The sequence below is a fragment of the Chiloscyllium plagiosum genome, unplaced genomic scaffold (genome assembly GCF_037043375.1).
Source record: "Chiloscyllium plagiosum isolate Xiang-an unplaced genomic scaffold, Cpla_swu_hap1 HiC_scaffold_5, whole genome shotgun sequence".
Lineage (NCBI taxonomy): Eukaryota > Metazoa > Chordata > Chondrichthyes > Orectolobiformes > Hemiscylliidae > Chiloscyllium > Chiloscyllium plagiosum.
Genome location: NW_028270143.1, coordinates 124402859 through 124418474, shown reverse-complemented (window position 1 = coordinate 124418474; position 15616 = coordinate 124402859). Strand labels below are relative to the sequence as shown.

The 15616-nt window shown below is 46.0% G+C and overlaps 1 protein-coding gene across 3 annotated transcripts in view; it reads right to left on the bottom strand.

Annotated features, from left to right (window-relative positions):
• Positions 1-15158, bottom strand: part of acaa1 (acetyl-CoA acyltransferase 1) — a 38963-nt gene extending 23805 nt beyond the window's left edge. The window contains exons 1-5 of one of the 3 annotated variants that reach the window (XM_087987629.1): positions 15109-15158; positions 12547-12640; positions 9922-9979; positions 9756-9835; positions 3244-3286 (exon numbers count right to left, since the gene is read on the bottom strand). In XM_087987629.1, the coding sequence (XP_087843755.1) occupies positions 3244-3286; positions 9756-9835; positions 9922-9979; positions 12547-12607 (242 nt within the window). In that variant the 5' untranslated portion in view covers positions 12608-12640; positions 15109-15158. The other 2 variants (XM_087987628.1, XM_043690848.2) reach the window with 2 other exon arrangements.
• Between the last annotated feature and the right edge of the window lie 458 nt (positions 15159-15616).

The following is a 15616-nucleotide window of genomic DNA, read 5'->3' as shown; positions in this document are numbered from 1 at the left end:
ATGCAAGGAGCAGGACAGTCGATGTTTTAGGCTTATACCCGAAATCTTGACTCTCCTGCTCCTCAGATGTGGCCTGACCGATCGTGCTCTTCCAGCACCACACTTTTCGACTCTGATCTCCAGCATCTGCAATCCTCACTTTCTCAATATCCCTCTAAACCCTTCTATTCATATACCCATGTCCAGATCCCTTTTAAAAGTTGTAAGTGCACCAGCTTCTACCACTTCCTCTGGCAGCTCTTTCCATACACGTACTACCGTGTGTGTGAAAAAGTTGCCCCTTGAGTTCCTTTTAAATCCTTTTAGGGGCGGCATGGTGGGTCAGTGGTTAGCACCGCTGCCACACAGCGCCAGGGTCCCAGGTTCGATTCCAGCCTCAGGCGACTGTCTGCATGGGTTTGCTCCAGTTTCCTCCCACAGTCCAAAGGTGTGCAATTCAGATGAATTGGCCATGCTGAATTGCCCATAGTGTGGGAAATGGGTCTGGGTGGGTTACTCTTCGGAGGGTCGGTATGGGCTGAAAGGCCTGTTTCCACATTGTAGGGAATTTAATCATTTAATCTAAATCTTTCCCCTCTCACCTTAAACCTATGCCCTCTAGTTCTGGACTCTCCCCACCCCAGGGAAAAGACTTTGTCTATTTATCCTATCCAAGCCTCTCATGATTTTATAAACCTCTATGAGGTCACCCCTCAGCCTCCGGCGCTCCAGGGAAAAGAGCCCTAGACTATTCAGCGCCTCCAACTCAAACCCTCACGCCCTGGTACTCAGGACAATGGAGGACATTAGTTATGTGAAAAGACTGGAGAAGCTGCTCCACTCTGCCCGGATTTGGGAGGGGGAAGGGGAGGTTTAACAGAGATATCCAAACGATGAGGAAAGATAAACTGTTTCCACTGTCGGGAGGTTCGGTAATCAGGGCAGGTCACATGATGTGAAAGCCGTGGTTTTTTTCTGTAAAATGCAGCGTAGCGAGTGTCTACAATCTGGAATGTGCTGCCTGAAAGGAACCCTAACCCTAACCCTCAACTGGAACTTACAACAGGGAAACTGGATAAATATCTTAATTTATAGGGCTGTGAGGAAAGAGGGAAGTGGGAGTGGAACAGTAACTGGAATGTTCTTTCAAAGAGGTGGCACTAGAGATGGACCTAATGGCTGCCTTACACTGTTATGATTGTGAGAAAAGGCTAATGTTGAAAGAAAGGTCTCCATTTAGTACTGTTCCAGGTCAGTGGCACTTAATGTTATCGGTTTATTAAGTAATTAACAATCCTAGTAATGCTCTTTATTAATTAATTAAAACCATCGAAATACAACAGACCTCAGCTGTTCTACTGGGGTGGTTCTCTCCATACACAGCCCCATACTGAAAGGATGATTGGTCCTAATTGTGACACATTTTCCCCTGTGGGAGGAATGCCCGGTCTCTGAGGGGAGTGAATCTGTGGAATTCTTTACCATTGAAGGCTGTCAAGGCTGGGCCACTGAGTATATTCAAGGCTGAGACCGACAGACTTTTCATAAGGAAGGGAATCAAGGGCTGTGGGGAAAAAGCAGGAAGCGGAGTTAAGGGCCATCAGATCAGATACTGATGGAACGATGGCTCAGTGGTTAGCGCTGCTACCTCACAGCGCCAGGGATTTGGTTCCACCCCCGAGCGACTGTCTGTGTGGAGTTTGCACATTGTCCCTGTGTCTGCCTGGGTTTCCTCTGGGTGCTCTGGTTTCCTCCCACAAGCCAAAGATGTGCAGGTCAGGTGGATTGGCCATGATAAATTTCCCAGAGTCTTCTGACTGGATGGATTAGCCATGAGAAATGCAGGGTTAGGGTAGGAGGTTGGATCTGAATGGAATGTTCTTCAGTGGATTTGATGGACCAAATGGCCTCTTTTGGCACTGTAGGGATTCTAGCCATGCTCTCATTGAATGGCAGGTGTAGACTGAATGGCTCTCTTCTGCTCCCACATCTCATGGCTTTATGAAATTCAAGTGACAACTGTTGAAAATACAAGAATTAATTCGAGACGAAAAAATGTGATGCTGGAAAAACACAGCCGGTCAGGATGCATCCAAGGAGCAGGAGAGTCCACATTTCAAGCATAAACTCTTTATCCTGATGACTCTCCCACTCCGCAGATGCTGCCTGACTGGTTGTGCTTTTCCAGCACATTTTTTGACTCTGATCTTCAGCATCTGCAGTCCTCACTTACTCCTGATTAACTCAAGATGCTGACTTTGATTTGGATTCAGTGCAATGTGATAAAAGTCAATGTCACTGTCAAATTATCAGAGACTGGAGTACGAGACAAATGGAATAATTTGGCGATCTGGATCCTGGAGTTTACTCAATCCTGTTTCGGGGGTTTTTTTTTGTAGATTAATTGAGAGATTGGTTTTCTCATTTAACCAGAACCAGAACAGGTTAAAACTGTCCAGTTAAAGAAAAATAAGGACAGTGGATGCTAGAAATCGAACAAAAGCAGAAAGTGTTGGAGAATCTCAGCAGGTCTGTGGAGAGAGAGAGAGTTAATATTTCAAATGTTTTGTTTCGAGTCCATTCTAAAACTGAACAGATTTGAACTGTGCGATTTGAAGTTCCCACCGGAAACAGGAAAACAGATTTTGTCCGAAATACTAATCCCAGATAGACCGAGGCCAAGAGGCAGGGTTGCTATTCACTGGAAGGGTAAGGGTCAAGGGTAAAAGGATAGGATTCAATGGGCTGAAAGGTCATCATTATCTAGAGATGTGTATGGACATCTGTCAAACAGCACTGTGTTAAGAGGAACAAGTTCTGCCAACACATCAGGGCAGAAATAATTATCTCTAAAGGATGGTGAACTAGTTCTAAATGTACAGACAGAATGGTCACAAATCAGCAGGAGGCCATTCGACCCCTTGAGTCTGCTGCTACATTTTTGAAGATCATGGCTGGTCTGATCAAATCCATATTCCCGCCTGCTCCCCCATGGGCATGGGCATAACGTTAGCCTGATGAAGGGCTTATGCCCAAAACGTCGCTTCTCCTGCTCCTCGGGTAATGCAATTAGCATTGGGTAAGAATTGGCACTTTCTGTTGCTGAGAGTCCAGAAAGAGGCCATTCAGCCCATCGGGTCAGCACTGACCGCCAGCACATCCACCCCCTCCTGAAGACCATGCCACTCACGCATAGCATGCAGAGAAATAAAACTGGGTGGGGGGACAGTGGGGGCAGAGTACTTCGTTCACCAAGAAACCTACCCACATGCCAGGCCAATGTCATAGGAACCGTTCCTGATACCACCTGGAAGAGAAAGACATTGCTTCAGTCAGGCACTGAATGTTCATCATCAGTCACACTTCTTACAGTTTAAAACCCACATAAAACATTCATTAAAAATGGCAGCAAACTGCACATCCTGTGACTGTACTTGAGCTCTTTATATCTATTAGACTGCTAGAGCACTGAAGGCCATTGGGCCCATCATAACTGCAGCAGGCTTTCTGAAAGAGCCATCTTGGAACTTGCCCCCCAACAAGGGTTGTGGGAGCAGGGATGAACAGTGAAGTCTCTTTTTCAAACTCACACGTAAGATGTGGGCATCGTTGGCTGGACCCAGCATTTGTTACCCGTCCCTAGTTGCCCCTTGAGAAGGTGGGGATGAACTGCTTTCTTGAATCACTTCAGTCCATTGACGTACAATGGCCCTGGTGACACTGAATAATAAGCGATACATTTCCAAGTCAGGATGGTGAGTGGCCTGGGAGTCCTTGCAGGAGGTGGTGTTCCCATGTACCTGTTGCCTTTGTCCTTCTGGATGGAAGTGGGGTTGTGGGGTGGGTTAGGAAGGTGCTGTCTGAGGGTCTTTGGTGAACTTCTGCAGTGTATCTTGCATATAATATACACTGCTGCTACTGAGTGTCAGAGATGGAGAGAATGGATATTTATGGATGAGGTGCCAATCAAACCAGCTGCTTTATCCTGCAAGGTGTCACATTTCTCGAGTGTTTGAAAGGGTAAAGCTGTTGAAATAGAGCCAAGGGGAGGGGATACTGACCAGAATACTCCATGGGGAGCTGGCAGACACTCAATTGGCTGAATGACCACATTTGTTGTGTAATAACTCTATACAAATATGCAGAGGTGCCAGTGTTGAACAGGGGTGGACAAAGTTAAAAATCACACAACACCAGGTTATAATCCAAATAACCGGTTGGACTATTTATTGGTCAGAGTATTGAGTACAGGAGTTGGGAGGTCATTTGTGGCTGTACAGGACATTGGTTAGGCTACTGTTGAAATATTGCATGCAATTCTGGTCTCCTTCCTATCGGAAAGATGTTGTGAAACTTTAAAGGGTTCAGAAAATATTTACAAGGATGTTGCCAGGGTTGGAGGATTTGAGCTATAGGGAGAGGCTGAACAGGTTGGGGCTGTTTTCCCTGGAGCGTCAGAGGCTGAAGGATGATTTTATAGAGGTTTATAAAATTATGAGGGGCATGGATAGACAAATCTCTTCTCTGGGGTCAGGGAGTCCAGAACTAGAGGGCATAGGTTTAGGGTGAGAGGGGAAAGATATAAAAGGGACCTAAGGGGCAACTTTTTCACCCAGAGGGTGCCAGAGGAAGTGGTGGAGGCTGGTACAATTGCAACATTTAAGAGGCATTTGGATGGGTATATGAATAGGAAGGGTTTGGAGGGATATGGGCCGGGTGCTGGCAGGTGGGACTAGACTGGGTTGGGATATCTGGTCTGCATGGACGGGTTGAACTGAAGGGTCTGTTTCCGTGCTGTGCATCTCTATGACTTTATAACCTGATGTTGTGTGATTTTTAACTCTTCCCAATTTGTTCAGTGTTCCCTGCTCTATCTCCATAGCCCTGACATTGTCTTCTGATGAAGTACCTATCTGATCCTCCTTTTAAAGTGACGACTCAGTCCGTTTCCACCCTCCCTTGTGTTCGGGAAACCTGCTGAGAGAGTAAATAAATTTCTTCATCTCCCCTCTGCTTGTTTCGTAAACAGCTTAACCCCATGTGCTCTGGTTCCTGACCTTTCCGCCAGTGCAAACCATATCATTATTTACTCAAAACCCCACCGAGAACAATTAGATTCAGAGTTTTGGTTTCCAGAGAGGCAAACAGCAGCCTGGGATCTTGCTGTGCAGCAGCTGGAGTAAGCTACTGAGTAGTCAGGTGAATTGCACTGAGCAAAGCCCCAGTGGAGAAACGGAGTCCATTGCTGTTCGAGGAGGGATGGTTCTGAAGGACAGCTGTTATATAGTCATAGAGATGGACAGCATGGAAACAGACCCTTCGGTGCAACTCATCCTTGCTGACCAGATATCCTAAATTAGTCTAGTCCTATTTACCAACACTTGGCCCATATCCCTCTAAACCCTTCCGATTCATATACCCATCTAGATGCCTCTTAAATGTTGCAATTGTATTAGCCTCCACCACTTCCTCTGGCAGCTCATTCCATACACGCACCACCCTCTGCGTGAAAAAGTTGCCCCTTAGGTCCCTTTTATGTCATACCCCTCTCATCCTAAACCTATGCCCTCTAGTTCTGGACTCTCCCACGCTAGGGAAAAGACTTTGTCTATTTATCCTATCCATGTCCCTCATGATTTTGTAAACCTCTATAAGGTCACCCCTCAGCCTCCGATGCTCCAGGGAAAACAATCCCAGCCTGTTCAGCCTCTCCCTATAGCTCAAACGCTCCAACGCTGGCAACATCCTTGTAAATCTTTTCTGAACCCTTTCACAACATCTTTCCGATAGGAAGACCAGAATTGCACGCAATGTACCAAAAGTGGCCTAACCAATGTCCTGTACAGCCGCAACATGACCTCCCAACTCCTGTACTCAATACTCTGACCAATAAAGGAAAGCATACCAAACGCCTTCTTCACTATCCTATCTACCTGCAACTGCACTTTCAAAGAGCTATGAACCTGCACTCCAAGATCTCTTTGTTCAGCAACACTCCCTAGGACCTTACCATTAAGTATGTAAGTCCTGCTCTGATTTGCTTTCCCAAACTAGCACCTCGCATTGGTGTGTTAGAAAGCAGAATCAGGAGAGCTTACAGCTCAATAGGAGGCCATTCAGCCCATCAAACTTGCACCACTGAGGGGTTTTGAAAACGGTGAGCAAATCCTGCCATCAGCTGCCTGACCATAACGGGAGGCTGTGAGCTCCTTTTTTCTGCAGAGTTGTTAAAACATCCGAGTAGCCCAGACAGAAACAACAACACAAACGGAACTTTGATAATAGAACATAATACAGCATAAGGGATAGAGGATGATGGAGTAGGAGTGAACAGATGTCACTTAAACAGTGCCAATACAGCAATAATGGACCATTGTGGGGCATTCGCAATCTCTAACTATTCCCTGCAACATCTGCCATTAATGCTGGGCACTGATTTTTAATCTCCTGAACTGTGGCTTCAACGCCAGCACTTGGTCTTCCCAGAGCCAGAATGTTGTGGGTTCAAGTCCCACCTGGGACGTGAGAAAAAGAATCAAGGCTAACACTCCAATGTAGTGCTAAGGGAGCACTGCAAGGTCAGAGCAGCTGGCTTTTCAATATCTTTTGTTAAATCAACCAAACATTAGTCTAGGACAGTTCATCCTGATGCTCTGTGTAATATTTGTCCCTCAACCAACATCGGAAAAAGAGATTATCTGGCCGTTACCGTGTTGCTAACTGGGGGGACCGTATTTGACGATCATGAAGGGTTTGATATAAATGGAAGCCTTTTCTTTGTTGATGGAGAAGCTAAGTCAACAATCCACAGCACATTGGCTAGTCACACAGAGGTAAATGAAGGTAACTAATCTCCAGAGTACATTGACCTTCCAGCTCAGCTCCAATCACTACCTTTCAACCAAAGTCCAAACCCACACAGCCATCATCAATAACACACAGTCAGATACAATCAAGTCACAGTACCCAAACATTGAGTCAAATCCAATTTTCAGAGCAAAGTCACAGAACCCCAACAGAGCAGCAAGAGGCAAGTTAGCCTTTTCGTTTTCACTTGTTTTCCATATGAACGTCCCGGCTTAGCACCATTCTCCATCCTTTTCCCTAGAACTAATGTCCTTCAGGGAAGGAATCTGCCATCCTTACCTACATGTGACTCCAGGCCCACAGCGATGTGGTTGACTCTTAACTGCCCTCTGGGTAATTAGGGTTGGGCAATAAATTAGGGCTGGTCGAGATAGTGATGTCCATATCCCAAATGAATTTTAAAAAACCCAGCACAATATTTCTATTTAAATAATCATCTAACATCCTCCTTCAAACAATGGACAGTGATAACGGTCATCAAAAGTTGCAGCAGGACCTTGATCAGCTGGGGAAGTGGGCCAAGAAATGGCAAGTGGAGTTTAATACAGATAACTGTGTGAGGCCTTGCATTTTGGAAAGTCAAATCAAGGTAGGAGTTTCATGGTGAATGGTAGGGCCTCAATGAGTGTAGTGGAACAGAGGGATCTTGGAGTTCAGGTGCATGGTTCTCTGAGAGTGGAGTCCCAGGTAGACAGGGCAGTGAAGAAGGCTTTTGGCACACTGGCCTTCATCAGTCAGGGCATTGAGTATAGAAGTTGGGAAGTTATGCTGCAGTTATACAGGACATTGGTGAGACTGCACTTGGAGTATTATGTTCAGTTTTGGTCATCTTGCTATTGGAAGGATATTATTAAACTGGAAAGAATGCAGAAGAAACTTACAAGGATATTGCCTGGACACAACAGTCTGAGTTATAGGGAGAGGTTGGACAAGCCTAGGACTTTTTTCTTTAGAGTGTAGGAGACTGAGGAGGCACGTTATAGAGGTGTATAAGATCATGAGAGGCATGGAGAGGGTGAATACACTCAAGTCTTTTTCCCAGGGTTGGGGAATCAGTTTAAGGTGAGAGGGGAAAGAATAAAAGGGAACCTGAGGGGCAACATTTTTACACAGAGGGTGATTAGGCATATGGAATGAGCTGGAAATGTGTTGCTGGAAAAGCGCAGCAGGTCGGGCAGCATCTAGGGAACAGGAGAATCGACGTTTCGGGCATTAGCCCTTCTTCCTGAAGAAGGGCTAATGCCCGAAACGTCGATTCTCCTGTTCCCTAGATGCTGCCCGACCTGCTGCGCTTTTCCAGCAACACATTTCCATCTCTGATCTCCAGCATCTGCAGACCTCATTTTCTCTTCATATGGAATGAGCTGCCAGGGGAAGTGGTTGAGGTGGGTACATTAACAACATTTAAAAGGCATTTGGACAATTACACGGATAGGAAAGGATTAGAAGGATATGGGCCAAGTGTAGGGGAATGAGGTTAGTGTGGATGGACATTTTGGTTGGCATGGACCAGTCTGGGCCAAAGGGCCTGTAGGACTCTATGATATTTCCAGACCCTAACCACTTGCTGGATGTTTCTTCTATATTTGCTCATGTGATGTGGGCATCACTGGCTAGTCCTGCATTCATTGCCTGTCCCCAGTTGCCCAGAGGGTAGCCAGAATCAACCACAGTGCTGTGGGTCTAGAGTCACATGTAGGCCAGACTGGGTAAGGACGACAGATTTCCTCTCTTGAAGGACATTAAGGACTAGTGTAGATAGGTTGGCACAGACTCAATGGACCGAAGAGCCTCTTCTGTGCTGTATGACTCGATGATTTAATAACTTTTACGACAATCCCAATGGCTTAGTGGTTGCCATTTGACTAGCTTTCTATTCCAGGTTTTTCGTGAATTCAAATCAATGGGCTCCAGACCTGGAAATTAAAAATCTGTAAAAGTAACTGTTGGACTGTTGTACCTAATGGCTACAGGTCAGAGGCTGAGAACCCTGCAACGGGTAACTCACTTCCTGACTCGCCAAAGCCTGTCCACCATCGCCAAGGCAAAAGTCAGGACTGTGATGGAATACTCCCCCCTTGCCCGGATGGGGGCAGCCCCAACAACACTCAAGAAGCTTGACATCATCCAGGGACAAAGCAGCACCTGCTTGACTGGCACCACATTTCTATACTGAGCATTTCCTCCTTAAAATCAGAAGGTTCAAGTAGGGGAAGCATGGTGGCTCAGTGGTTAGCATTGCTGCCTCACAGAGCTAGGGACCCGGGTTTGACAGCCTTGGGTGACTGTCTGTGTGGAGTTTGCACATTCTCCCCGTATGTGTGGGTTTCCTCCGGGTGCTCCGGTTTCCTCCCACAATCCGAAAGATGTGCAGGTCAGGAGAATTGGCCACGCTAAATTGCCCATAGTGCTAGGTGCATTGGTCAGGGGTAAATGCAGGGTAACGCGTCTGGGTGGGTTACTCTTCAGAGGGTCGGTGTGGACTTGTTGGGTCGAAGGGCTCTTTTCCATAGCGTAGGGAATCTAATCTAAGTCGAGGCTTTTGAGAACAAAGTCCGGTCTGGTATTCCAGTGCAGTGCTGAGGGGATGCTGATGAGGTGCTCTCTTAAGCAGTTGGATGTAAAGGCCATATGGCAACTATCCCAAGGATGAGCAGGCGATTTCTCCCTGATGTCCCTGTCCATTTTTATCCCTCAACCACCACTGGCTATGGGTGTAAACTGGCTGCCATATTTTCTGCATTACAACAGGGTCTACAATTCACAAATTACTCCACTGGTTGTGAAAGTCTTTCTGCATCACAAATGGTTAATGAAGTAACAGCTTCTACAGTCCACATGAAACCAGTACAGAAAGACAAAAACTGACATTGGTGTGGAACAGTCACAATCGAACCAAAAACACTTACCTGCAATGTTAATGAAAGCCTGCAGCCCTGAAGAACACTGTCTGTTGACACAGTACACAGGGACAGACTCAGGAATGCCACTAGCAAGGAGAGACAGCACACAGATTAAATGAGTTAGAGTACAGGGTCAAAATGATTTGGGAGGAATCTGAATGGAAACACCTACCTCAAGAACTGAGCCACCCTCGCCATCAGTGCCCCAGCACCCGGCTGAAGGACATTTCCTGAAGGAAGACCAGACAAACACTGAAGGTGACACCAAAAGATACTTGCCTTTCATATCCACTTCCCACTCGCAAACACTCAAACTCTCTCATGCTGTCAACTTTTTGAAGGCAGTGACTTCAAAAGCATGAGGGACAACCTGACTGAAACATACAAGATTCTTAGAGAACTTGACAGGGGAGATGAAGAGAGGTCGTTTCCCCTTGTGGGAAGAGTCTAGGACCACAGGGTGCAATCTCAGAAGGAGGGGTCACGCATATGTAAGTTAGAGATGAGGAGGAATGCCTGAAATGAACTTAGTGAATCTGTGGAATTCTTTACCGTAGAGGGCTGTCGAGGCTGGGTCATTGAAAATATTCAAGGCTGAGATAGATTTTGAACCTGGAAGGGGATCGAGGGTTATGGCGATAAAGGCAGGAAAGTTGGGCTGAGGGCTATCAGATCAGCCTTGATCCTCTTCGGGGGCGGAGCAGACTCAATCAGCTGAATAACCTACTTTTCCTCTTAACGGACAATTCCTGACAACTCAAGCAGCTATTCTGTCAGGGCGCTGCTCCTATACGAGGGGTAGAAAGATTAGCAACGTGCTCACCTGCTCTCCCTGAGGGCGCAAATTCAGAACTTACTATATTTTGCAGTAACGTCTAGACTGTCAAAACTTGGTTCAGATTTACAGACCAGTGGGTTGGTAGAGGGCTCCACTATCAATGTGGAATCAGGACATATGAGCAGACAGATTAGGAGCAGGAGAAGGCCATTCAGCCCCTTGAGTCTTCTCCATCATTTAATATGATCACGGGTGATCGGATTATGGCCTCAACTCCACCTTCCCATTGATAACCCGTGGTTCCCTTGTTTGTCAAGAATTGTCTTACTGTTCTCTGTGGAAGAGAGTTCTAAAGGCTACCCTCAGAGATAAAGTTCCTCATCTCCGTCTTAATCGAGAGGCCCTGAGTTTTAAACTTAGTTCTCACCTCTCCCAAAAAGGGAAACACTGTCTCAGCTTCCCGCTAGAATCTCAAGATTCTGTACATTTCAATAAGGTTACCTTTCGTTCCTCTAAGTTCCAATCTGATCAATCTTTCCCCCATAACACCCCATCCCAAGTACCAGTCAAGTGATCCTTCTCTGAACTGCTTCTGCTGCATTGCCATAATTTCTTACAGGAGGAAACTAAATCTGCGCACACAGTATTCCAGACGTAGCCACACCAGTGCTCCATACAATTGTACCAAAAGGTCCCTAACTTTAATATTCCATTTTCCTTCCAATAAATGACACTTGTAAGGCACTTGTTGCACCTGCATACTAACTTCATGTCAAGTTGTCAGTGCAAGACCCACTGCAGAGAGTTCAGCACAGAATCTAAGGCTGGGTTTTTCCAATTCTGAGGGAATACCGCTCTCTCACAGCTGCCAGTAGAGATGCCAATCCCCCCCACCCCCCAGAAAGTTGACAATTCCAGTGCACTATTGTGAAGAGCAACGGTAGTCACAACCAGTCTCAAGAACAACATTTATCCCTCGACTTCAGAAACTAGATCTTCTGTTCATTTGGATCATTATCAGGTGCAAATTAGCTACATAGGAACAGGGGCTACAGTACAGGACCACTTTATTTCTATCCGAATACGGCCCTCCCAAGGTTTACTGGAGAGTCCATTTCAATTTAGTGCTTGTACATGATAGAAAATAGCAGGAGTACGCTTTTTGAGCTAGTCCATTTTTCAGTATTATAATCTAACTCAATACCATTTCCACTTTCTCCCACACCCTTTGATCCTTTTAACTTGAAAAAAAATATCTAACTGCATCTTCCTTGATTGCAGGAACCAATCTAACATTTTCCACTTGTGGACCCCGCAGCCTTCAGGACTCAATATCGGGTTTAAGAAATTTAGGGCCTGTGCAGCTTACCCCAGCCTCCGTACACCAGGCCTTGTCATCACATCGGCTACTACCACGAACAATCCATTGTCAGCCACTAATGGTCCCCATTAGCAGCTATTGATCTCCCCAGGCTGACCATTACCCATTTCTTTGTCTACCCAATTGTTAAAAATCACACAAAACTAGGTTATAGTCTAACAGGTTTATTTGGAAGTACAAGTTTTCGGAGTGCTGCTCCTTCGACCTGATGAAGGAGCAGCGCTCCAAAAGCCAGTGCTTCTAAATAAACCTGTTGGACTATAACCTGGTGTTGTGAGATTTTTAACTTTGGTCCATACCAGTCCAACACCAGCACTTCCACATCATGGTTCCCAATTGTTGTTTTTTCTGTCTCTCTCGGCTCCATCTCCACCTACCCAGCTCCATCTTCAGTACGACCTTTTCCACTCTACAATCAGTTCTGAAGAAGGATCACTGGACTCAAAGCATTAACTTTGTTTTATTTCCACAGATGCTGGCTGACCTGCTGAGTTCTTTCAGCTACTTCTATTTTTCAGATATCCAGCATCCAAAATTCTTCATGTTTAACATTTTCTGCTGTGGGTATAAATTGGATTATAATTTGAAAGTAAAAAGGACTTTTCCTGGAATTTTAAGAGGGAATGAATTTCAATTACCAACGCAAATGTCCCCAAGGAGACTTGGGTCAAGGTTGACGTCTCTTAGCACAGCCAGCATGACAGCAGACAGCAGCTCATCTGGTGTGGTGTCCTGCAAGAATCACAGAAATAACTAACCCCACAGTGTTAAATCAGAGAATCCCTAGTGTGGAAACAGGCCATTTGGCCCAACAAGTCCAAACCTACCCTCCAAACAATAACCCACCCAGACCCAATCCCCTACCCTATTACTCTATATTTACCCCTGACCAAAGCACCTAACCCACACATCCCTTAACATTGTGGGCAATTCAGCATGGCCAATTCAATTAATCTGCACAAAGAGTCATAGTTATAGAGATGTACAGCACGGTAACAGACCCTTTGCTCCAACTCGCTCATGCCGACCAGATATCCCAACTTAATCTAGTCCCATTTGCCATCACTTGGCCCATATCCCTCCAAACCCTTCCTATTCATATACCCATCCAGATGCCTTTTAAATAATGCAATTGTACCAGCCTCCACCACTTCCTCTGGCAGCTCATTCCATACACGCATCACTCTCTGCGTGAAAAAGCTGCCCCTTAGGTCCCTTTTAAATCTTTCCCCTCTCATCCTAAACCTATGCCCTCTAGTTCTGGACTCCCCCACCTAGTGGAAGAGACTTTGCCTATTTACTCTATCTATGCCCCTCATGATTTTATAAACCTCTGAGGGGTCACCTCTCAGCCTTTGATGATCCACAGAAAACAGCCCCAGCCTGTTCAGCCTCTCCCTAACCCTGGCAACATCCTTGTAAATCTTTTCTGATCCCTCTCAAGTTTCATAACATCCTTCCAACAGGAAGAAGACCAGAATTGCACACAATGCAAATCACTGAGCCACTGGAAAGACAAAGGAATTGTCACAGAGAAAAAATATTATTCAAAATACTTCCCTCAATCCAGCCTTAACTGTATCATATCGGAACATTGCTTAACATCCTACATTTCCAAACACAGCTGGGGGGGGGGGGAAAATACTTCCTGAGGATGGGCTAGTAGGAGGGGAATGAGAGAGGTGGTTATGAGGAGGTGGGCACCTGGGGTTCTGGGATTTATATATTAAAGAATCAAAATTAACAATTCCATTCTAAAAGATGAAAGATTTAATCTAGTTTTGTTCAGTACTGTAATCCTATGCTATAAATTCTGTGTCTTATGATTCTGCTTCACAACCACCTGATGAAGGAGCAGCGCTCTGAAAGCTAGTGCTTCCAAATAAACCTGTTGGACTATAACCTGGTGTTGTGATTTTCATCTTCCGCCTCGGAACACTTCAACCCCAGGGCATCAATGTGGACTTCAACAGTTTCCTCATTTCCCCTTCCCCCACCTCACTCTACTTCCAAACTTCCAGCTTAGCACTGTCCTCATGACTTGTCTTACCTGCCTATCTTCTTTTCCACCTATCCACTCCACCCTCTCCTCCCTGACCCATCACCTTCATCCCCTCCCCCACTCACCTATTGTACTCTAAGCTACTTTCTCCCCACCCTCCTCTCGCTTATCTCTCCACCTTTATTCCTGATGAAGTTTTGCCCAAAACATCGATTTTACTGCTCCTCGGATGCTGCCTGAACTGCTGTGCTCTTCCAGCACCACTAATCCAGAACCTGGTTTACAGCATCTGCAGTCATTGATTTTACCTAGTTGATTTTTAACTTTGTCCACCCCAGTCCAACACCAACTTCTCCAAACCAATCTTGGTGTGATCCACAAACTTCCTAACCATCCCTCCCAAATCATTTATATAAATGGCAAACAACGGAGGTGGGGGTGGATGTGTTCAATGATTCGCTAAGGGAACATTTACAGAGGAATAATTTCCAGTTGGAATTCACCACCTGACAACATTCCAACATAAACTGGGCCCTGAAGGTCACCACCTGGAATTGAGTTCCTGCTGATCAAAGGGCATAGGCAAAAAAAAAGTCACTGGACACAAAATTTTGACTTGGCTTCCCTTGCAGCTGGCAACCTGCTGAGCTTTTCCAGCTATTTCTGATACTGTTTGATTCTCTCAGTCCCTCCCCCCAATTCACTCCCACAGAAACCTCCTCACTATTTCCCAGCCCTCCACCCTCTTCCCCTCCCTCCGTCACCCAATCTTCACCACCCTCTCCCCTCCCTCCGCCACCTTGAAGCTCCCCCTCTTGGCTTTGCCGATCGCAGTCCTCACTCCGTGAACCAGCACCACGTCCTGCTCTGCTCCGCCGGCCTCCACTCTCTGAGGCTGGGCCAGCTGCTGCCTGGAACCCGGGGCCAAGTGGCCGGACAGAACCTGGAGCCGAAGCATCTTCCAGCGGAGGACAGGAGCAGATCCGGCCGGGAGCTCCTGCCTTTCACCTGGCTCCAAAACTTTTCAGTGAATCTGTTAATTTCCCTGTTTCCAGTCTCTCCCCCTGTATTACGCTGTTAATTTCCCTGTTTCCAGTCTCTCCCCCTGTATTACGCTGTTAATTTCCCTGTTTCCAGTCTCTCCCCCTGTATTACTCTGTTAATTTCTCTATTTCACAGTCTCTCTCTTTCTCTGCACCTCTCTGTTAATTTGTATCGCTTCTGAATTTGCAACATTTTCCTGTCACATGACAGCTTCTCCGTTCCAACCCCGGAACTCCTGATCCGACCCAGCCTTTAGTCCTGATGAAGGGCTTTTGCCCGAAATGTCGATTTCGAAGCTCCTCGGATGCTGCCTGAACTGCTGTGCTCTTCCAGCACCACTGATCCAGAATCTGGTTTCCAGCATCTGCAGTCATTGTTTTTACCCAGTAAAAATACTGTCTGCAGGCAGAAATGCCGGTACAAACACTTTTCACACACGGTTATTAATGAGTTCTGCAATCTCAACATTTAATTAGTATGCTGCTTTTCTGTCCTCACGAAAGTGGACATTTGCACATTTTCTATCTGTTTTTGTTTTTGCCTAGTCACTTAACATAGCTTTGTAGGTTTTTTAAACCTCCTTTAGATAATCCACTTCCTGACCTACTTTAGTGTCACCACCAATTTTAGATTAGATTAGATTAGATTACCTACAGTGTGGA